The following is a 23,093-nucleotide window of genomic DNA, read 5'->3' as shown; positions in this document are numbered from 1 at the left end:
TTGAATCATTCTTTGCATTTTAAATATGTTAAATTGTTTATTGACATAATGGAGGAGTTTGATGATGCTCTAACTAAAAACATGAGTAAAACTTCTTTATTAGGTAATATATAAATAATAATAATAATAATTTATACAATAACAAATACTAAAGTATTTAGCATTTTTTTTCTTATCAGTTGATTGGTGGTATAATTATGGTCATGATGCACCCGATCTCAGAAAAATAACTATTAAAGTCTTGAGTCAAACTTGCTCGTCTTCAGGTTGTGAAAGAAATTAGAGTATATTTGCTCTAATCCACACTTGTCCTCGTAATAAACTCAAAATGAAAAAGTTAGGGAACTTGGTGTTTGCACATTATAACATGAAATTACGAGCTCGCAATATCACGGACCGTAAATCAGAAGATAATTATTACAATCCTATTGATTTAGATTCCATATTTGAGTATGATAACATATTAGACTAGTGGTTGAGAGAAATGAAAGATCATTTGATGGATAATAATGACTTATCTTGATTGAATAGGGAGATTGGTACCCAACCCGAGAGAGATACGAGTAGATTTCCATCTCTAAATGGTGGTAATGAAGGTAGTGAAGATGCACAAAATAGAGCATGGGATGCTAGTGAACCTGATAACGTGATCACGATACAAGATACCGAGTATGATACTAAGCCATTTGATGAGAGACACGAGAGATTGGCCAGATTGACAAAGTTTTGTAGTGATGATGATAATGATGAAACTCAGACTCAATATTATGGTGGTAGTGATAGAGGTTATGATCATTATTGATACCCCCAAAAGACATGTATAAATGAGAATGACACATCCAATAACTATGATGTTGAGTTTGGACATGGTGGTTCTTATTATGGTTATAACCAACCTACTGATATGTATGGGTACGAACATTCTTATTCATACCATGGATAAACAAACTCAAGCTATGAACAAGGGGAGCATAATCATACCAACACGAGCAACACTGCAACTAACGCCCTTATTTCTTTTTTTCTTCCCTAGAAACTATCAATCTTATCTGTATTATGAGGAACAAGAACAATACGTTGATTTAAAATTACTTTTATGTGATTATATTTTTTATATGTGATTTTAACTTATTATCAAACATATTTAATTAATCATTTTTTTATTTACTTGTTTATTTAAAATATCTTTTGTAGGTGAGTGGGTTATATGCTCTATCGGACATCAGTGCAAATTTTAACTCATATCACTGTGGCACTTCGCTTCTATGATTTATATTTTTACAAATATTTATTAATTAATATTTGCCTTGGAATCAAATTAGGCTAAACTCAAACTGAGTGTTATATTAATATTTAATTTATTTTTGTATATATGAACCTATTCGTTATCATACATTTCTATTTTTTCAAATTGCAATTAGTACTTTGATTGATTCCTAATGACTCAATGTTTCCTTACATTTTCATGAAACTCTAGAATGATTCATTTGAAAGTTTGATAGTGCCTGTATGTTATTTTAAGAAAATTCAAATGGATTGGTGTTTTAGTAAAAATTATTTGATGATGTGCTTTGATATTTTTTATGATAAATTTAATACTTTTTAAATGTTGTGTTTGGAAAGCAAGTTTGGTGTAATAAAAATGAAACGTAAGTAACAATGAAAGTATTTAATTTATTTATTTTAATAGATATGTTATGATTTTTTTTTTAATTTTATAGTTTTTAGTTTGATTTTTTAATAAGAATCATTTCTGAATAGTTTCAGAATATTTAAATGGTTAAAAATCATTGTCTCAATGCCGAACCGAGCGAGACGTACGTCCGAGTTAACTCGGTATCAGGGTTGAACGAGGCGAGACGGGAAACCGAGTTTTGAAACCTCTACAGACCCCACAGAGTAATCTGTTTCTCAAAGGTGTAATAAGAGAAGTAAGAGAAGCCATGGAAGCAGAGACAGCAAAAGTAGAACCAGAAGAAGAAGAAGAAGGGTGGGGCCCAAAATCATGGAAGATCTTAACGACAGTAAGAGAACGATCACCATTGATCCAATGCATCACGAACTTTGTATCAATGGATCTGATGGCCAATACATTGTTAGCTGCGGGTGCATCACCCGCCATGCTTCACTCTCTTCAAGAAATCCCAGAGTTCACTCCTCATGTAGATGCTGTCTGTATCAACATAGGTACCCTCTCTCCCGATTGGTTCCCTTCTATGAAATCTGCTGCAGTTTTAGCGACCCAATTGGGGAAACCTTGGGTTCTCGATCCGGTTGCGGTTTCGGCTTCGGATTTTCGATTGAAGGCTTGTTTTGAGCTAATTGACCTTAGACCTAGTGTTGTTAGAGGGAACGCTTCCGAGATTCTTGCACTATCGAATGCTAAGAGAGGTTCTGATAAGGTAACAACCCAAAACATGTTCTAAAGTTCGTGTCTTCATTATTATTATTTTTAAAATACCTGTAAATTCTAGTAACCCTAATTTTACGAAAAAAATAGGTGTTTTTTTTGGGTTTCCTACACTACCGATTTGACTCGCCCGATTCAACCCTTGGACAAGACGAATATCGATATTGTGTGCTTAGTTGGTCTCATAAAAAAAAAAATACTTTGTATATTCACTATTTGGTTTGTCGAACTCAATAACAAAATCCAATGAATTGGAATGATTGGGTTAGCAAATTGGTTAATGCAGGTTCGTTGTATCTTCGCTATTTGGTTCGTTGAATTTAATGAGTTGGAATGGTTGGGTTTGCAAATTGATTAGTATGGTTTGTTGTATTCTACGAACCCAATACAAATTATACCACAAATTGGTTCACTTCGTATTGGTTCCGTCTTGTAGGAATTATTGGGAAAATGGAGTCTTAGAAAGATTAGAAAACAAGAATCATAGAGACTTTGCGGCATGAAAAGATCGCTTTGTTTATCCCCACTCGTAGAAGAGTTTGTTGATGGATTACTGACAAAATAGTCTCCAGGATACAACAAAGTCACGATGAGAATTTGTAAGCAACAATCTTGATAATTTGAAAAAACTAACATACTTGATTGAGTTCTTGAAAAACTTGAGTGAGTTACTGAAGAACATGATTGGTTTGGTATACTTGCCAAAAGGATTGAAGGGATTCTTAATAGTCTCTCCGTAAAGACACTTGAACAAATAGATGTATCTGTTTATGAGTAGTCAATTGGTAAAACCTATAAGATATGTAAATCAAAGAGATGTGATTCTTCGTAAAGTAAAAACAACCATTTGCACCATCTGAAAAAAAAAAATTATTTAATCAAAAAATAGATTTTATAAATATAAAACTCCAACAAGAATGAATCTGGTAACACAGTCAATTTGTTTTTAATCGATTTAAAATTTATTTATTGATATATATCATATTTTTTCCCTTATTATAAAATGTCAAGTAACATTATCTTATTTTTATATATAGATAACACGGTGGATGCATGCACGGTTCAAACTTCAAAGTTTCATTCTGATTAGGAATATTTCGACGAAGACCGGAATGAACCATTGAATGTTTCAGATTGTCTCAAAATGTTTTGGTCAAGAATGTCTTGTCTGTTTCAGATTGTCTCAAAATGTTTTGGTCAAGAATGTCTTGTCTTTTCTCTTAATCAAAACATTGCTTTGAGACGAGATTTTAAATCTTGGATGCGTGTGTGTTCAAACCCTTGGCACCTCTTAGTGAATCCGATTCCCATACTTCATAAATCCATGGAGGGTATTTCTCGTCTCCGACGTAGGACTATAAGAGTTACAGATGGAAGGAAACCCAATAGGAAAAGAGTTTCGTCCAATATTTTCATTTGCAGTTATGAAGTTTCTACCTTAGGAAATATGTGACATATGAGCATAAAAGTTTATAAACCAACACTTACCTTGCAAATTCTTTTTATTATCTAGGGAGTGGACAGCTCCCATGGATCAATAGATGCAGTGGAAGCAGCAAAGTCCTTAGCTCAAGCAAGCGGTGCTGTGGTTTCAGTATCTGGAGCTGTTGACATCATAACAGATGGGCAGCGTGTCGTGGGTGTACACAATGGGGTAGCCATGTTGCAACAGATTACGGCAACAGGGTGCTCTGTCACTGCTCTCATTGCAGCATTTGTTGCCGTTGATCCCTTACATGCTTTCGAAGCCACAGCTTCAGCACTTTCTATATTTGGTGTTGCAGCTGAGATGGGAATGGACATAGCTAAAGGTCCGGCCTCACTACGCATGCACTTGATAGATTCGCTGCATGGACTTGATCAAGCTTCTGTACTTTCATTGGTCAACATCAATCACAATCTAGCCTGACTTGAGGGGGATGGAAGGTATTTTAATACCCAAAACCCCTAATTCATTCAATTTTACTTACATATATAAACCCTAAATCAATAATGCGTATAATTTTCTTTGTCGATAATGCAACTTTTAAGTCTCAGTTGGCCTTCTCACCAGTTTCTTGTTACGTTTTGCAACTGTTAATCAGTGCTTTCTATGTGGTATCTGGGTTTTGTTTTCTTTATAATGACTGGTGGTAAACACAGTAAATGGAGCCACAAATGTTTGATAGCCTAGACTCTGAATTTGAAATAAGCTTTATGTGTAGAAATACTATCTTGTAGGCTGAGCAAACAAGGCTAATGGGTCTAAAGTCTCTCAAATCTTCCACCCAGTCCTTTATTTTTAGGAAGCAGAGAAATGAAGGTGGAGTTAGAAGTAGCCCTGTCTTCATTGCCCTTTTGTGTGGTCTCACTTCTTGTCTCTATTCCATCTGTCTTGGTGTCATACTCAATCAATCTTATTGTTGTTCTCTAGTTGGAGAACCGACACCTCCAATAGACAAGATTCTGGTTTTTTTTTTTATGGAAGGAAAGGAATTGGAGAATTATTTCGGGCAAGGAGAACTCGATCAATGATGTAATTATTGCTACAGTTGACCTTTTATTTTTGTGGTGCAAACAGTTAAGAAATTTTAAGAGGCCTTTTCTTTGAGGACTTTCTCTTTAGGTGGTATATAAGTTGTAAAAGGGTGAGGGTAGCTAGCCTTACTTTTGTTGTTTCGTTTCAGCTGAGGACATGTTGTCCTTTCATCAATAAAATTTTATATTTATCAAAAAAAAAAAATTGATGATTGGCTAAAGTGTACTATATCGTGTTTAGAGAATTGAGTCCATCGTCTCATATTGAGTACAAGTGTCTGTCTTCAGCTGCAATGAACTAGGAAAATTTATTGAAGCTCAAGCCTGTAGCAGGCTTTGATCGTGAGTCTTGATTATGACCCACTAAACTTTACCGATTCACTCTTTGAGAGGTTTATATGAAAATCAAATATTGTTTCCACGAATGCATCTTAGAGAACTCCATTTGACCAAGAGATGCTATGATAAAGAAATGGTATATTGTCTCCAAATCATCTCTTCTCCCTATATTTCCTTTTACAGGACCTTTTGACAATGTCCTTTTTTTCTTCTTTAATTTTTATTGTTTTAAAGCTTTTCTTTCATGCATTCACAAGACATGCTAAGGGTTGTATTCTTCAAAAGATATGGATTATGTTCTTCTGTTCGACTTACGTCCGGTTGATGATGACTGAGTGTCTCCACAATGAGCCCACTTTCTCATGTATGCCTATCCTTCCACTTGTCTGCATTGAACTATCTAGCACTCTTGGTGTTAATTGCTATAGTTGTCTTCTATACTATAATCAGGTTCAGATGAGGTGTCCCGTTCCTATATGGAATAGGAACCATGTCTACGTGGCACATTTTGGTTGGACTCGGAACCCTAGCCAAGCCATTTTCTATGAGGCACACATACCGATTTGTTTAATCTCCAACCAAAACGTTCCACGTAGATACCGTATGTTGTTATAGGAATGGAACACTGTTCTGGATAACGACTCTCTTGCCTATTACTCGAAATTATAAGTTGTGGAAAGTTTTTTTTGTATCTTGTTGTGTTGGAGAACAAAAAGGACTGGATTGAGACAATGAGAGTAGATATGAACACACTTAAGATATGACTTGAGACAGTAATGAACGGAGGAAAAGGATTTGCTTAGGCTGCGCCAATTTTTCGGAACTGGACTTAGATGATGATGATGATGATGATGATGATGCGAGACAATGATACCAAAGAAACTCAAGTTTAGGATTTCTCACTGGTGATACCATTCTACACTTGGAGGTGCAACTATCTTCAATTCATCACCATCACTGTTATCATTGTCTCAAGGATTTGGGATTTGTTTTGATAGAGGTGGATTTACAGTGGGGGCACTTGCCCTCATAAGATTTTTTAAAAATTATAAGGATTTATATGTTACTGCAACTGATAACAGTAGTATAAAAAAAAATAATAATAATCTACAGCTACTGCCCTCACAAGAATTTTTAAAACTTATAAAGACTTTAATTGCCCCCATGTAAATAAAATCTGGAATCCTCAGATTTAACGAGTCCTTTTTCTCCATTCAACTTGTTTCGACAAGTAGACTTGGATTTACAACTAAGGAGTGCGGTGGTAACTCTCTACGTTGGAAGATCAAGTTCCATGAGAGGAAAAAATAAGATTTTGCTTCAGTCCCTGAAATTGGTAGACTAATGAAAATTGATATGAAAACCCCTTATTTTCTTCCCAAAATCAGTTCAAGATACCTATTTCTATTTTCAAGCTAATGACATTCCTCTTGACATTGGTCTTATAGACTAATGAAAAATATTAAAAAACCTTTATTTTTCTTACCCTCCAACCTTATAAATATGATGCTTATGATGACATGATGATGATTACAATTACATCATCATCATTGTTGTCATCACCATCGCACTTCATCTTATTCAAGAGATTGAAGATTATTATTTTGAGAAAAAAAAAAAAAAAAAAAAACAAGGGATTTTAGAGCATGTTGCATTGGTCCATAAGAAAAGATAGACCTCAAGAATTCAAGGGGCTTGACACTGATTTATTTGAAAGAAAAAAAACACTTCCCTCGTCATGCCTGTGGCATCCAAAAGCATTATGGGATGCCATAGGATTGTAGAGCGTTTAAAATTAAAAAACAAATAATTTTCACGGTTGGATTTTAATTTTAAATTTAAAAATTCAGTGGCCTTCCATTTTCAAAATCTTGGGTCAAGCCAATTTTTTTTTTTTTTTCAACTTGATTTATGCCATGAGAAGCAGAGGGTTGTGGTGTTGGTGTTTTTTTCCTCATATGGTTCATAGAATTCGAGACCCACCAATCACATGAGTTTGCCTGTATCGAATGACATCCTCAATTTACAAAATTACCACACTTAAGCTTGACGTGGCATGTGCTAGAGTTTGTGAACACTATGACGAGAAATTTTGTGAGCAAAATATCACTCGTGGTGTTATTTTCCCCAAGTGGCAAAGGGTTTATGTATAAAATGAGTTGTGCTAAAGTGACCACCAGTTTATATGGCACTTTCATGTCAAGAAGTGTGATATGAGGTTACGATTGAGGTCACTTCAGCATTATTCTTATAAAATTACTGGGATGAGGATAAAATCCCATAATTACTATTTGAATAGATTTTTTTGTTTTTTGTTTTTTGACAAATTACATTTTAATTTTCTCAAAATAATTTAAATAATCTCAACATTACAAAACGTTGGAACTCTCGTTCAAGCAATGTCAGGTACTCAAAAAGAGAAATCTAGTAAAAAATAAAAATAAATAAATAAAAGAGAGTTTCTATTGGCACCCCCAACTTTTACTTATTCTCAACCATTCACACTTATTTTCTTTATTTAAGAAATTCAAACATTTACAAAGACTTCCTCCTCTCCCGCCAAAAACCAACACTGTCAAAAATAAACATCGAACACGGATTCTACATTTCCCTACTCTCCGCTTCCCAAAATTGCTTCTCATACTCATCTAAATCGCTTTAACCCCACAATCACTTCCAACCTTCCCCTCTATTGCCCCAAAAGCTTCAAACAAATTGTCGATCGTCTCTTCTTCGTCGAATCTCACACTCCCAACCTCACCACTTTCTCATGGAATTCTCTCATCAAAGAATTCACCACTTCTCGTCGATTCTTACAATCCCTTTTCCTCTTCAAGAAACTCCTCCTCTCTGCCTCATTGAAACCCAACAACTTCACATTCCCTCCTCTTCTCAAGTCCTGCACTGCCCTTCAAGCTCCAAACATTGGATCCAGCCTTCATGGTTACTTAATAAAAAATGGGTTCAATACTAGCGTCGCAATCGGTAGCTCACTTATGTCTTTTTATTCAAAATTTGGTCGAATTCGAGACGCTTCTCGAGTGTTTGAAGAAATGCCCATTAGAGATACGATTTCGTATAATTCTTTAATTTGTTGTTTTGGGTCTAATGGGTTTTATGAGGGGGTCTTGAATGTTTTTGAAAATATGCTGAATTTGGGTTACATCCCGAGTTCTGACTCTGTTTTACATGCAATAACAGCTTGTAGTGAGTTGAGGTGCCTAGAGAAAGGGGCATCGATTTATAAGTTTTTAATTCAAAATGGGTTTGGTTCAAATGTTTGCATTGTTAATTCTTTGATTTCGATGTATGCTAAGGTTGGGAGGTTGGATCTAGGGCGTCAAGTTTTTAATGGCATGAGTCGGAGAGATTTAGTGTCTTGGAATTCAATGATTTCAGGTTATGCACAGAATGGGAATTGGTCTGAAGCGTTCGACCTTTACTTATCTATGAATAAGGTGGGAAACTTGGTTCCAAGTCGGGTCACTTTCTTGGGTTTGATATTGGCTTGTGGACAAGCGAGGAATCTTGATATGGGTATGAGTATTCACGCCCGTTTGGTTCACTCAGGACTGTTGTCAGACTTCCGTTTGGGAACCTCCATCGTTGATATGTACTCTAAATGTGGGAAAGTTGAATGTTCCCGAGTTATATTTGAAGAAGAATTACTAGAAAGAAGCTTGGTTTCATGGAATTCACTAATTATGGGGTATTCCCAAAATGGGTATGATTACGAAGCAGTGTTTCTCTTTCGACGGATGCTACAAGATTCAAACGTTAAACCTGATGCGATCACCATTGCTAATGTGGTCCCCGCATGTGCAAGCTTAGCAGATTTGCAGATGATCAAGTCCATCCACACGATCATTATCAAGAAAGGTCTCACGTTAGATCGTGACATCGTGTTGGGCACATCGATGGTTGATGCATATGGAAAGTGTTCCGATATTGAGGCTGCAACCTTCTTGTTCACTTGCATCGGGAACCCTAGTAATGCGACATGGAATGCGATGATTTCCGTTTACAATTTGAACAATCACTCTCATCAGGCAATGATGCTCTTCCTCGAAATGCTCCACAATGAGGTTTTCTCAGATTCAATCACCATGGTAACAATTTTTCAATCTTGTGGTGAACTAGGATCTCTGAAACAAGGGAGTGTGATCCATGGTTATTGCCATTCTAAGGGTTTTGATTCACATCTTACCGTCGGCAATGCCATGATAGACATGTATGTAAAATGTAGGTGCACGAAAAGTTCGCAAGTACTTTTTAACTCAATGCCTTGTAAGAACATCGTGACGTGGAACACTCTGCTTTGTGGGTATGTCAAGGTTGGTCATTCAACGATGGTGCTCAAACTGTTTCACCAAATGCAATGTGAAAACCAGCACAAGCCAGACACAGTCACGATGATCTCCGTCATCCAGGCTTACGGTATAGATTCAGCCAATCATGGTGATGCATTGGTGCATGGTTTAGTTTTGAAACTCGGGCTTAACTCCGAAACCCTAGTTTCCAATTCTCTGGTTGATGCTTATGCAAAGAATGGACTCATAGATGACGCGTGGTTATTGTTTGAGCAGATGGGTTGGTTTTAGAGATCAAAGCTCCTGGAATGTGATGATAGCTGGATTTGGAATGAATGGGCAAGGCCAAAAGGCTTGTTCACTCCTCTCGAGGATGGAAAAGAAGACGGTCACAAACCAATTCCATCACCTTTTATTTCATTACTTTCCTCTTGTAGCAGTGTTTCTCTTTCGACGGATGCTACAAGATTCAAACGTTAAACCTGATGCGATCACCATTGCTAATGTGGTCCCCGCATGTGCAAGCTTAGCAGATTTGCAGATGATCAAGTCCATCCACACGATCATTATCAAGAAAGGTCTCACGTTAGATCGTGACATCGTGTTGGGCACATCGATGGTTGATGCATATGGAAAGTGTTCCGATATTGAGGCTGCAACCTTCTTGTTCACTTGCATCGGGAACCCTAGTAATGCGACATGGAATGCAATGATTTCCGTTTACAATTTGAACAATCACTCTCATCAGGCAATGATGCTCTTCCTCGAAATGCTCCACAATGAGGTTTCTCCAGATTCAATCACCATGGTAACAATTTTTCAATCTTGTGGTGAACTAGGATCTCTGAAACAAGGGAGTGTGATCCATGGTTATTGCCATTCTAAGGGTTTTGATTCACATCTTACCGTCGGCAATGCCATGATAGACATGTATGTAAAATGTAGGTGCACGAAAAGTTCGCAAGTACTTTTTAACTCAATGCCTTGTAAGAACATCGTGACGTGGAACACTCTGCTTTGTGGGTATGTCAAGGTTGGTCATTCAACAATGGTGCTCAAACTGTTTCACCAAATGCAATGTGAAAACCAGCACAAGCCAGACACAGTCACGATGATCTCCGTCATCCAGGCTTACGGTATAGATTCAGCCAATCATGGTGATGCATTGGTGCATGGTTTAGTTTTGAAACTCGGGCTTAACTCCGAAACCCTAGTTTCCAATTCTCTGGTTGATGCTTATGCAAAGAATGGACTCATAGATGACGCGTGGTTATTGTTTGAGCAGATGGGTTGGTTGAGAGATCAAAGCTCCTGGAATGTGATGATAGCTGGATTTGGAATGAATGGGCAAGGCCAAAAGGCTTGTTCACTCCTCTCGAGGATGGAAGAAGACGGTCACAAACCCAATTCCATCACCTTTATTTCATTACTTTCCTCTTGTAGTCATTCTGGTTTGGTTGATCAGGGGTGCATGTATTTCAATTTGATGATCACGAAGTACAAAATCGAGCCATGTTTGGAGCATTGGACGTGCATTATAGACATGTTTGGACGGGCAGGGAGATTGGAAGAAGCATATCAATTGATAAAAAATGGGCTTCCCGAGGAATCGGATTCTAGTGTTTTATCCGACTGTGCTGCTATTTGGGGAGCTCTTTTAAGTGCGTGTAGGATGAACGTGAATGTTGAACTTGGGGAACTTGCGGGTCAACAACTTTCAAGATTGGCGCCACATAATTGTGGGTATTACACATTGTTATCCAATTTATATGCCTCTGGCAAGAGATGGGATGAAGTGGCAAAGATGAGGAGAGTGTTTGAAGATGGAAAGTTGATGAAGAAACCAGGTTTGAGCATGGTAAAGACGTGAGACTGAATGATAAAAGGGGAGAGTACTGATGGGCAGCAGTAATTGGTGTTTCAAACATCCACTACCTTCACTTTGTTCAATGATTCCTCCATTCACATTGCACGTCCAGAGGGCCACCTCTCAGACAAAATCTTTGTAGAAAGAGAATGGTCAAGGGTGTGATTCTAATCTTATAGATTGGTATACGGGTCATATTGCCAAAGCTTTACACATGTTATCCAATCTCATACCCCCCGAGACCTATTTCAGATTAAGTCAAATCCCAAAGCAACAGTCGGGGTCTCACCGAGTTAATTCTGGTTTGGGTACCAACAAACCACACCTTATTCAGTGTGTCCAATTTTTCTACTTCTATGGTAATTGCTGAGAAGGTCATGAACCTGTTATTGAAACACGGATAAGGTTCAATAGATATACATGGGAATGGATTGGAGAAGTGGAGGTTTTGGCACTTAGTTTTCTTGTGATATTTAGTTATAGACCAACTTTTTTGGGTCCCTTTGATGCTTCAAAGCAGTTACTTCTAGAATGGAGTATAAATTTGTTAAGATAGAAGCAAGGGGGCCAAGCTATCGACAGAAAAAATAAATAAATATACAATCAACTAGAACATGAAGAGTCTCATTTAATCATAAATTCCTTGAAAAATATCCTTTTGCGTTCCTCAACAACATTGATTACTAGGGTTCTAGAGCGTAACGAACTTACTCTTATTGTACATTTGGAAAATTGAATGCAAGAAACCACGTTAGCAATAAAAATAAAATGAAAATCAAAGGAAAAAAATACAACACAAAATTTACGTAATTTTGTAAGATAAGCTACGTCAATAAGTGATGATGAGATCTTTTCACTATCCATGAAAACCAAGGTTAAATATCTCAATCTCCAAGTGCAGAGTTAGGATTTTCTTGTACCGGAGCAAACAATAGTTGCTCGATAAGATTGAAGAATATGAATTACGAGTAGTTTTGAGGCAAAAATTCATGGGTTTTTTGTTAGAGGTTACAGAAAATGGCATATAAGTCATTTTTAGAGAGTTACTATTGCCACACCAACTTTTACTAACGCCAAAGCATCTTGGGTTATTTATATTGGAATTGGTGTGGCATTAGTAAAATTTGGTGTCAATTGTAGTTCTCTTCTTTTACCCATCAAAAAAATAAATAAAATAAATGGTTATTTATATGTGAAGTGGTACGTTGTAATTAAAGTTGTGTAATTTAATAAGGTTTACAAAAACCGGAGGTTCACGGTTCAACAATCGAACCATATCATAAAAACCGACGGTTCATTAAAATTACCCTCTTTTTAAATATTTCCACGTCAGTCTTCTCTCTAGTCTAGGGTTCGGAATTTTCGAGGCGGGAAGCAGTTGCAATGTCTTTTCTCGAAGATTTCCAAGCTAGTAAGATCCCCAAATTCTTCAAATTCGATTGAATTTCATCTAAGCTTCCTTTTAATTTCATGTTATTTGTCGGTGATACTCTTACCTGCGCATGGATTTCCCATTATTATTGTTTTTTCAACAAACTTTTATAATCAGTAATTTAGTAAACGTTTCAATAAGATTTAGTAATTTAGGGTTTAATTTGGTTCTTAATCTGTCACCTTAACTTCTTTTTTTTTTTTTATATTTATAAATTGGTAGAAACAATGAAAAACAAAATAATAATCAGTCGTTGGAGTAACTTTTTATTTATTTATTATTATATAAGATTCAGTAATTTAAGGATTGAGTTGATTCTCAGTCAGCCATTTTTTCTTTTATTTTTTAATTTATTCTCTTTTTTCATTGGATTAATAGAAACATGTTAAATTTCTGCTTCTTAATTTGCTAAATCCTTACTCCGGTTAACAGCCATCCACAACCAGAAGTTGATTTTTGTGCGACGTTATAGTATTAATTTTCCATGAAAATATTCATAGTTTCACTTTGTAATCCCAAAGGTTTGGTGAGATGGCCAAGACCACGCCTCGGGAAGTGGAGGTCTTGAGTTTGAATTGTTCCCTTCGGGGCCCCCTCAGGGATTTATCCCATAAATCACTCGATATCTGTGGAGGGAGGGGATTGCATGTGCCCTGAGGATTAGTCCGATGATCTAAGAGGTCGGGATACCTTGATTTCAAAAAAAATAAAAATAAATTGTGCAGTATCTCCTAAGAAGTGGGTTGGGGCCACCTTCAAAGAATCTTTGGAGAGCTTCAACTATGAAGAATGTGTAGATTTCTAAGGAAGTGGAATGATATGATCTAGTTGTTATTATGTTTTTACAAGTGCAAGATTTTATATTAAAAGAAAATAAGAGGAGGTTGAGCAGATCTACCTAATAGGATACATCAATAGAAGAACAACACAACAAACTCTAGTTCTCATCTAAGGAGACAACCTCCCATCTAGAAATGAAAGAAAATAAGAGCTTTTACACTATAGATTACATTAGAAACTGAGAGCTCCTCACCCATCGAAGATTCTCTTGTTCCTCTCATTCCAGAGGCTCAAACAATGAGATAGATCTCCACGAAATTCTCACCATAGAGTTAAATGCCATGGTATGCCAACTTTGAGATAAGGGTCAGGAAGATAGAGGAAAAGTCCAATTAATACCAAATGCTCTAAAAAAGTGAAACCATAAAAAATCTTTCGACTGAGCTAACGTAGGACAAACAGAAAGAGACACTTTGGAGCCCCATATCCAGTTAGAGGAAGTTCTTTTGACAATTTATACAAACAGTCAATTAATTGACAAAAAGCTCTTAATTGAAACATGAAAATTAAAGATTTTCAACTGAACGATAAGGCAGATGAGATACGAGGTGTTTCAAGGGTGTTTTGTTGTGTAGAGGATTTTGTCATTGCAAATCCTTCTAATTTTTTTCCTCTCCAGTCCCCTCTGTATTGTTACAGATCACAAAAAGAAAAAGAAAAGGAAAAAGGAGCTTTGGATTCCTATCATAGCTCCTTAAGAGTTTGGGATATTAATTCTCATGCATCTCTTGGAATTTAGCTTACCCCCCCCCACTCAAAAAAGAAAAAAAAGTTAAGGCTGAAATTTTTTCTCCACATTCAACATCTGTAATCAAATGAAGCAATCTAAAGAATTGGGGCTTATTCGGTGCAAGTTGACTAGTATTGCTGTTAATTTATCACGAATTTCTTGTCCATTTAGTTCAGATAGTGGGAGTGGGGTTCTTCATCATTAGTAAACTTTTGTCATTGAGCATATATCATATTTCTGGTGTTGCTGTATGTTTTCCATATTTGATGGTACGTATGATTTGATTAGTAATCAAATTATCTGATTTTGTTATATGTTCAGTTGAATGGTCATTCACTACTCAATGATATACCATTCTAGCGTATTAACTTCTTGTCCTTTGTTCAGGTCTAGAATCATTGCCAACTATGCTGCAGCGTAAATATGTATTGATGCGTGATTTGGATAAAAGCTTACAAGGTAAGCCTTTATATTGATCATTGAGGAGAGCTGATAAACCATTTGTGTTTCAAATGTCTGCTAGTATTTACACATCAGCTATTTTCGCCTCAATTCTGCAGAATCTGGAGTGCGAAAAGAGAGTCACTATTTATGAGATCTGAAGTTAATTTACTCTTATTGTCAAACTTGGTTTTCCTCTTTGGTATTTGAAAATGTAATTTGATTATTCTATCTAATTTATCTCCCAATTAGCTTGGACTCAATGGTCAAGATAATCATAGTTAGCCAAGCATTAAAAAAGGGAGTAAGATGTAAACCATGCTTACAATTAATTGTTGTCTTTTGGTAAGATCTTGCTTTCTGAAATAAGAGTCCACCTTAATATCTTGATTTGTAATATCAGTTACAAAGACCTAGATTTATTGGGTCTGGGTTCAAGGCATGTTATTTATGGTAGTGTGCATAAGAGAATGGTCAGATATGCATTCAGAAGGTTTTTGACTCCATAATAGCTTCATTTGGTTGGGTATGGCTCTGGTCAAAGCACTAAACTTCGACCTCACCTTTAACTTCACTCTACTATAAATTGTAACTAATTTGAGGAAGTTTAATTCTACATGGAGAAGTTCCTTAGAAGTTAGCCAACTTGGAGAAGTTCAGAACTGATTGCCAAAACATTGCTAAGGCGCACCGATATTTCAGAGTGCATGGAAACAATATATGCAACTTATTGTATCACAAAAACTACCATTTGGAGTAACACATGCAAGATGAGAAGTGTGTTCTACGTATACTAAACCAAGTATATGAAGAACTATAAATCTAAGATACAAAACTTTTAATTACCTATAATAAATAAATAAAAAGATACAAAACTTTGAATTAAATTATTAAAGATAGTGGTATGTACTCAAAATTTTGATGAATATAAATGGTGTATATTATCAAAATGAGGTTGGAGGAGATTGAAGAGGCCTACATCCTACAAGGAGAGATAAATTTTTTTTTTTTAAATAAATAAATAAATAATAATAATAATAAAAGAAAAACATCTCAATCCAAAGTTAACCCCTTCCTGAGCATACAAGATCCAACCCAAAAATGAAATTCTTAGAGAATAAACTCTTCAATTCTTTGAATTTGAGGCTCTGAAACAATATGAGTCAAAGGATACTCATTATGATCCTATTGCAATCATGCTCCTTCCCCCTTCTAAAAGGTGGCTATTACACTCCTTCCGCAAGCTCCAACAAATAGCAAAATGTGCTAAAGACCAAATGATTCATTTTCGAGCACTAAAAGGAACTGAATGCCAGCTTTGAAAAAGAGAGATGACGAATGATGGGAAAGCCTAGTTTATACCAAAGAGTATTTTGAAATAAATTTTCAAAGGCGAGGGGTATATATGAGGTGGTTTGTCTGCGTGAGGCAAGGTGTAATCCTTGTGGGAGATATGAGGCACATGCCTCAATTTTTTTCTTCAATATGGCAGCAACATCCAACAATTAAAATCATCGTCATTTTCAAAGCCTTGTCCCAAATTTCCCTATGGTCTGCTGAATGAAGCTTGTTACTCCTCTCAATTCTATCTAAAGCTGTGTCTTCTTTTGATTCAAATGTCTTGGTCTAACTACCACACTGTACATCTTTCTTGTTCTTCTTCTTGCTCTTTTAGAACCCTCAACTTGCAAGTTCCTTTTATATTGGTGTTGGTGTTGTCATCAGCCATCATTGCACATGATCATGCCATCTCTCTATATATCATCAATGAGTGCCACTCCTACATTTTTACTAATTGTTCTTTTATCATTTTATCTTCATAGTCTTTCCTCTTATCCTTATAACATCCTTATTTGTGCTACAATCAGGTACCATTTTGCAACCATAATCATAATTGCTTGTGGAGTTGATAGTCAATTATGAACCTTTTAATCTATTATAATGGTTTTTAGGTCATTTGATAGTGATAAATTAAAATTCAATTATTTAGATACAAAAATAAATAAAAATATTTACATAATGTTAAAGAGAACTGAATCAAGGATTTGGGATAGAATATGATCTCTTATTGGACGGGTCTGGATTAACTATGTCCCAATCCGTTGGGGGCCTGATCCAATAATATGTAAGTAGCTAAGTTATATATATATATTTAAATATATATGATGTGTGTCTATGTCATGTACATATTATTTATCAAATCAAATTTGATCCGATCCGAACCAGTCTGATCATATTGTCATACTGAATTGGATCCAAATGTCAAGATCTGATAAGGAGCTGATCCAACAAATTAGTGGGTTGAATCCAAGTTCAATCCTCCGAGTATTTGTTTGTTTCCAAAGCGTCATCGATTGGATCCAAAACAGTGACAACCCTACTAATACCCCAACAATGAAAATTGATCTTTATAGTTAGTGTTTGGAACCGTTGGAACTAATCGGATTATTGTTAAAATGACCATCGTCGAAATGTCACTGAGGATGGGTCTTTTCTCCCTGTCACCATGTTCTTTTCTTTGACGTGGGAAGGTGCTCTTTCAGTTTCCTCATGTGTCTCTCTTCTTCACCGATGTCCCATCCACTCACCATAATCGCTAGCAAGAAAGAGGTGTGGTGGGGTCGAAGGGGGGAGGGAAAGAAGAGGAGAAGAAAGGAGTTTAAAATTTCTTTCATTTGTTTGGTATCATTTCTTCTAAAGAATTGGTTAATATGGTGAGTAGACCATGTTCCAAGGAAGCTAATTAGTGCCTGACTATTGATCATCTAGCTAACAGGGTTCAAAATGGCATATCTTCCTACCACACACATTTGCACATTCTTGTGTTTCATCTGTGCTTTCAGCATGCTCAATTACTTCCTTTTTTGGCTAGCGGTCTGTTTCTGCTTGGAAGAATTTTTTTCAGGCAGCTATGTTCTCTTGTTAATATGAACAGAAATCCAACGGCAAAATGAACAACGCTGTGAACAAGAAGTAGAGGATATTGAACGAGGAGTTAAGTCCGGTAACATCAAACCAGATACTTCCCTCATCAGATTCTCAGATGAGGCCCTTGATGAACAAAAACACTGCATCAGGATTGCTGATGAAAAGGTTGCGCTGGCTAGTCAGGCATATGATTTGGTATAAATGTGCCCACTCCATGTTCTTTACATCAACTTTAAAATTTTATTCAAAATCCATGGATTGTACATCAGAGTTGTTCACATTTATTTGTATTGCTCGAGCACTGGTGTCAAATGTGAATGATCTAATTTGGCATTGGTGCCAAATTATGTATACGTTATATTACCATGAATTTAAGTGTTATCTTTATCGAATATTTAGGTCCATACACTTGCACCTGATTGAAGATTTTTTGGTGCAGTTTTTAGTAAAAGAACTTTTTCCATATCCTTCGGAATGTTTCGTCTGAGATTACATTTACCCCGAAACATTAAATGTTTCAGATTGTTTCAGAATAGTTGAGATTGTCTCGTTTTTTTTTTCTCTTGGTCGAAAACATTTCTTTGAGAGGAGATTTAAATCTTAGCTGTGCCCTTACACTTAATAGGGTTTGATCTAGTGAACAATTTAACACAGATTTTAATGACATATCTAGCAGAGTTCTGTATAAGGAAGGTTTTTTATTTATTTATTTTTTTTATGGATGTAAAATTTTATTATAAAGAAAAGGAAGTCAAGAGACCTGCCTACAAAACAGCACAAAAGAAAAGACAAAAGAAAGAAATGAAGCATCCAAAAGTAGGGCTAAAAACGCATGCTCGATGGCCCACCCTACGAATTCTCCAGACAAGTGAAGCCTCATTTGAACGTAAAATCCTCGAAAAAAGTGCCTACCAAAAAAATAATATATCCTTGAAAAAGATGCCCTTAAATTCCTTTAAGGTTTCCCTCTCTAGATGGCCAAACATACCACAAAAGGACTTGAATTCCATAAATCCTTTCTCTTGAGAGGAAAAGCAGATTGAAAAAAAAAACCTGATATAGAATAGGGAAAACACCAACACATTTTGAAGAGAGACATGAAATGAAACTGAATTGTTCGAGAAAAATTACAGTGCTCGAGTGGTGCTTTATCTAGTTACTTTGTGATCAGGGGCGGAGCCAGGATTTTCTTGCAGTGGAGGCAAACTATGGTTAGTTGTATAGTTGAAGAACTTGAAGATGAATGGTTCTAGGGAGAAATTCAGAGGTTTTTGGTTAGAAGTTGAAGAAAAGGATATTTAGGTCATTTCCAATTAGTATATGAGAAGGCCAGGTCAAGAGGCAATGTCATCAACAAAAAATTGAAGGGGAGAGAGGGGGGGTTTCAAAAATTGGAGGGAGGTGAGGGTGTGGGGGCAAATGGGGAGAGAGGTGAGTGAGTGGGGACAAATGGGGCATGTAATTAGTTGAAAATATGGGGGTGTCTCAAAGTTCTGTGGGGGCAATTGCCCCCACCAGCTTCTTACTAGCTCCGCCCCTGCTTGTGATATCATGCATGGAATACACTGTTGTGAAGATAAGAGTGTCCTCAATACCAACTTTGTGGATGGAACTAATGGTTTCATTGTTTTCTTTGCTGATTAGTATGAACTAATTTTTCTGTTCTACTAATTGTGATACATAATCATGCCACAGGTGGATGCACATATTCAACAACTTGATCAATATTTGAGGAGATTCGATGAAGAGCTTAGACGAGGTACTTCTTTCTTCATTTGGTCCTTTTTTTTTATAGATAAAAATAATTTTATTAGAACAAGAGAAAAAAGGGTAGGTCAAGGTGACCATCCCAAAAGTACAAAGAAACAAGCAAAACTAGAAAAAAAAAAACCCACACAACAAGAGCTAACCTATAGACAAATTACAAACCCTTACCCGTCTAACAAGCAAACCTTCATTTTATGTTCTTATTTTATTTTTCATCTGGGGGGTGTTTTTGTGACAACAGAAAGCCTTTTCTGTGCCCACACACACGCACCCATACACCCCTTTTTTTCCTGTGTAATTGTGGTAATGTGGCTTGTAACAGAGAAGGATCTCTCAGCTGCTGCGGGAGCTGCTGTTTTGAGCTCTGATAGTAATGCAAAATCTGCAAGGGGTAGCGAAAGTAGTAAAGGAGGGCGTAAGAAGTACGTATCTTTATTAGACAACTTTTTAAAACTTCCATGAGTTACGCTTAAAGCCATTAAACTCTTAATCTTTCCTTAATATATATTGAGAATTTTTAAATTTTTTTTTAAGAAGTGGTTTTTGTTTTTTAATTCAGAAGGATCATCTTGAATGCTGTTTAAAAAGTAATATTTGGACATCTATGAATTACATTCGTATTTTGAATCTATGTTCATTTTAAAGTTTACAGATATAAGTTGTGGAACTTCTACTGTATTAGGATAGGTTTATAATAGATTATGAAGCTTGAAGTGACAAATCAATTTATTTTTCTTGTGTAAGAACTTCAGGAAGAATGCAAACCTGAGATGTGCAGTTGCTACTAGATCGTGCCAGTATAGTTGTTTGGTCAACTAAACTGTATGAAAGTTCAAATTATAAAGGTCACTAGTACCAGATTTTGTGCATAGAATCAAGACCCAGCGTTAAAACTTAAACCCATAAATAAATAAATAAAAGACTGAATTCCTTGAGAATCTTACACCTAAAGAAGAGGAGACCAAGAATTGAAATTTTTTTTTTCATGAAGCTGATACTCCTTGTCTTCAAAAACACGCTAATTTCTTTCTTTCCAAATCCCCTAACAAACAACGAACGGGATTAAACTCCACAACAATCTTTTAGCCGTCTTGAAGGGAAAACCCTGATGCATCCAACCTTCAAAAACAAGGATTTGAGTGATCTCGGGAAGCAAGGGAAAGTGCCTAAGAGCAACCAAAAAAGGATTTGAGCTCTCGCTCGATTTTTTGAATCCTCTTAATTTCTTTAGTTTTCTGCTCTCCCAGCATGAGTTGGAGGCTAATCCTAAATATTACGAGTCATTTTAGATGGTGCTAGATGAACAACATCATTATCATCATGATCAACAGCATCATCATTCTCAACTACAAGATCATGATCATCATCAACAGGATCGTGAATAGCATGGATGATAGCTGTATTACCTATTCTTCATTTCTCACTTAAATTTTAGCCCTTAAAGTTTATGGTAGTGTTTGTATTAATCACGATCTCATGATATCCTCCACCCAGGAATTATAATCATTAGTAAGGATGGCTCAATGGTTTGTGCTTTGCAAGCTCTACTTATTGCCTGACATGGAATTTTCCCATTTTCTTTTGCTGGAAGAGTGTTTTAGAAACTTTTATTGATAAATTGAGTTGCATAAGAGAAACACCCTATGTGTGCAGAACACGCTTACCAGCAGCGGCAACAACTGCAGCAGCATCAAACGCTCCAAGCATGGACTTAGATCTGCCAATCGATCCAAACGAACCCACATACTGTTTCTGCAACCAAGTCAGTTATGGGGAGATGGTTGCATGTGATAACCCGGATGTATGTATTTGTTTTTTTTTTTCTCAGCATTTAATAATTGGGATAGGGTTTAGATGATAAACCTTTTCTGTCTTCCTTCTGTTAGTGCAAGATAGAGTGGTTTCATTATGGCTGTGTCGGTCTGAAAGAACAACCCAGAGGAAAATGGTATTGCTCAGACTGCGCTGGCTTGCAAAAGCGTCGGAAAAGCAAATGACTTGAAAATTCTTGTTACAGTAAGCTGTGCTGGACGGCCTGGTACATTTCTTAATCTGATAATTGATTTAACCTTGGCACTATATTTTCTCAGAATGTAATTTCTAAATAATTTTGACAAATCTGTTAATTAGGTAATGTTTTACAAAGGCAGAATCCATTGTTTACAGATCGTCTTTTCGGAAGTTACTCTGGAAATGATTGAGCTTTGTTTCAGCTAATGTATACTTCTGCATTCATGTTCAAATGATTTGCAATGGAAGAAGGTCTTCCTACTAAACCTGAGCTCGGCAGATAGATGGAATGCATAGCGTGCTGGGTTCTGTTATCGTGTTGTTACTGATAATAACTATTTATTTTCTTTGTTTCGGGCACAATGTCGAATATCAGGTTTTGTGAAAGGCTTCAGTCATTGATGATGAAAGAAAGGATCCCAATTGTATGGATTTTTAGCTGGACTGACTTCATGGTCTTTTTGCACGTATCCCCCTTAGTTTCCTGTTAATTTTCTGTTCTTTATTGTATCTTTTCTTTTATTTTATTTTTGAGAGCTTCTATTGCCACACTAACTTTTGCTAGCACCACCTCAAATGTGTGCTAATTCTTTGGTGATTTACATATAAATAGGTGTGGCAATGGATCGCCCTATATTTTTCAGTCATATCCTTAATAGCAGGTTGAAAGGGCACCGAGTTTCATTTGGGGAAGTCAAACAAGATAAGATTTTGGGAAAGATAGGTGTGGAAACGCTCTGTTAAAGACTTAATTCTCCTAATTATGTTCTGTCTATTAAGAATAACCTATCCATTCAAGATAGGCAAAATCACTCTTGAAACCTCATTTATTAAAATACGGACCAACTGGTCCTTAATTATATTTTATGGACCTTTATAGATCCCGATTCTGAAATGTTTTCCTAGTAGAGGTTTTATGTAACTTCCATCACAATTTTTATTCAAAATTACCAGAAATATCCTTCATGTATATATATTATGTTATTAATTTGTCTTTTAAGTATTTAATAAATTACTAAAAATGTCTTAATCCTTTATACATTTGTCTTTCCTCTCTCAAATCTAGCTTAAAAAAAGAGATGTTATTGGCACCCCAACTTTTACCTATTACACTCCAATTTTGTACATTATTCATCACACCCCAATTTTAAATGTTGATACAATCAAATTTATTGTTTGACCCATTTTTTTAAAGTAAGATTTAATAATTGAGAATCTACTATTATTTATCAATAATTACAAATTTATAACTAAAAATCTACTATTATTCAGCTCATCCAGAAACTTCTAACCCTAGTTTACATGTTGAAGAATCGTGGACATACGATTTTTGTAAATCATTTTTTATGGGGTTAGAAATTTCGGAATGAGCTGATTTTTTAATGAGGATTTGGCCCTTTTTAGGGCCTCTGAATGCTTTCCATTAATAATAGTAGATTTTCAATTATAAATTTGTAATTGTTGATTAATAATAGTAGATTCTCAATTATAAAATCTTCTTT

At 35.9% G+C, this 23,093-nt stretch overlaps 4 protein-coding genes across 6 annotated transcripts; all 4 read left to right on the top strand.

The window, feature by feature from the left end:
• The first annotated feature begins 1,829 nt into the window (after positions 1–1,829).
• On the top strand, positions 1,830–4,459 carry LOC147396682 (hydroxyethylthiazole kinase family protein). The gene is made up of 2 exons (XM_086451719.1): positions 1,830–2,402; positions 3,924–4,459. The coding sequence occupies exons 1-2, from the start codon at positions 1,944–1,946 to the stop codon at positions 4,317–4,319; spliced, it is 855 nt and encodes a 284-aa protein (XP_086307845.1). The 5' UTR covers positions 1,830–1,943; the 3' UTR covers positions 4,320–4,459.
• Positions 4,460–8,412: 3,953 nt separating this feature from the next.
• On the top strand, positions 8,413–9,867 carry LOC147396681 (pentatricopeptide repeat-containing protein At1g11290, chloroplastic-like). The gene has a single exon (XM_086450157.1). It carries the CDS (start codon positions 8,413–8,415, stop codon positions 9,865–9,867), a length of 1,455 nt encoding a protein of 484 aa, XP_086306283.1.
• Positions 9,868–9,889: 22 nt separating this feature from the next.
• Positions 9,890–11,446, top strand: LOC147396680 (Tetratricopeptide repeat (TPR)-like superfamily protein). Its single transcript, XM_086450156.1, has one exon. It carries the CDS (start codon positions 9,890–9,892, stop codon positions 11,444–11,446), a length of 1,557 nt encoding a protein of 518 aa, XP_086306282.1.
• Positions 11,447–12,708: 1,262 nt separating this feature from the next.
• On the top strand, positions 12,709–22,031 carry ING1 (RING/FYVE/PHD zinc finger superfamily protein). 3 transcript variants are annotated; one of them, XM_086451718.1, is made up of 8 exons: positions 12,709–12,854; positions 14,833–14,904; positions 17,822–18,009; positions 19,510–19,573; positions 19,904–20,003; positions 21,235–21,382; positions 21,468–21,619; positions 21,748–22,031. In XM_086451718.1, exons 1-7 carry the CDS (start codon positions 12,827–12,829, stop codon positions 21,576–21,578), a joined length of 711 nt encoding a protein of 236 aa, XP_086307844.1. In that variant the 5' UTR covers positions 12,709–12,826; the 3' UTR covers positions 21,579–21,619; positions 21,748–22,031. The 3 variants fall into 3 exon arrangements, with proteins under 3 accessions (XP_086307844.1, XP_086307843.1, XP_086307842.1); XM_086451717.1 differs by having other exon boundaries at positions 21,732–22,031; XM_086451716.1 differs by having other exon boundaries at positions 21,712–22,031.
• The last annotated feature ends 1,062 nt before the right edge of the window (positions 22,032–23,093 follow it).

This window comes from Akebia trifoliata, chromosome 8 (assembly GCF_017979445.1).
Source record: "Akebia trifoliata isolate Shusen 1 chromosome 8, ASM1797944v1, whole genome shotgun sequence".
NCBI lineage: Eukaryota > Viridiplantae > Streptophyta > Magnoliopsida > Ranunculales > Lardizabalaceae > Akebia > Akebia trifoliata.
The sequence above is the reverse complement of the archived record's forward strand: the minus strand, read 5'-3'. Positions and strand labels throughout refer to the sequence as shown.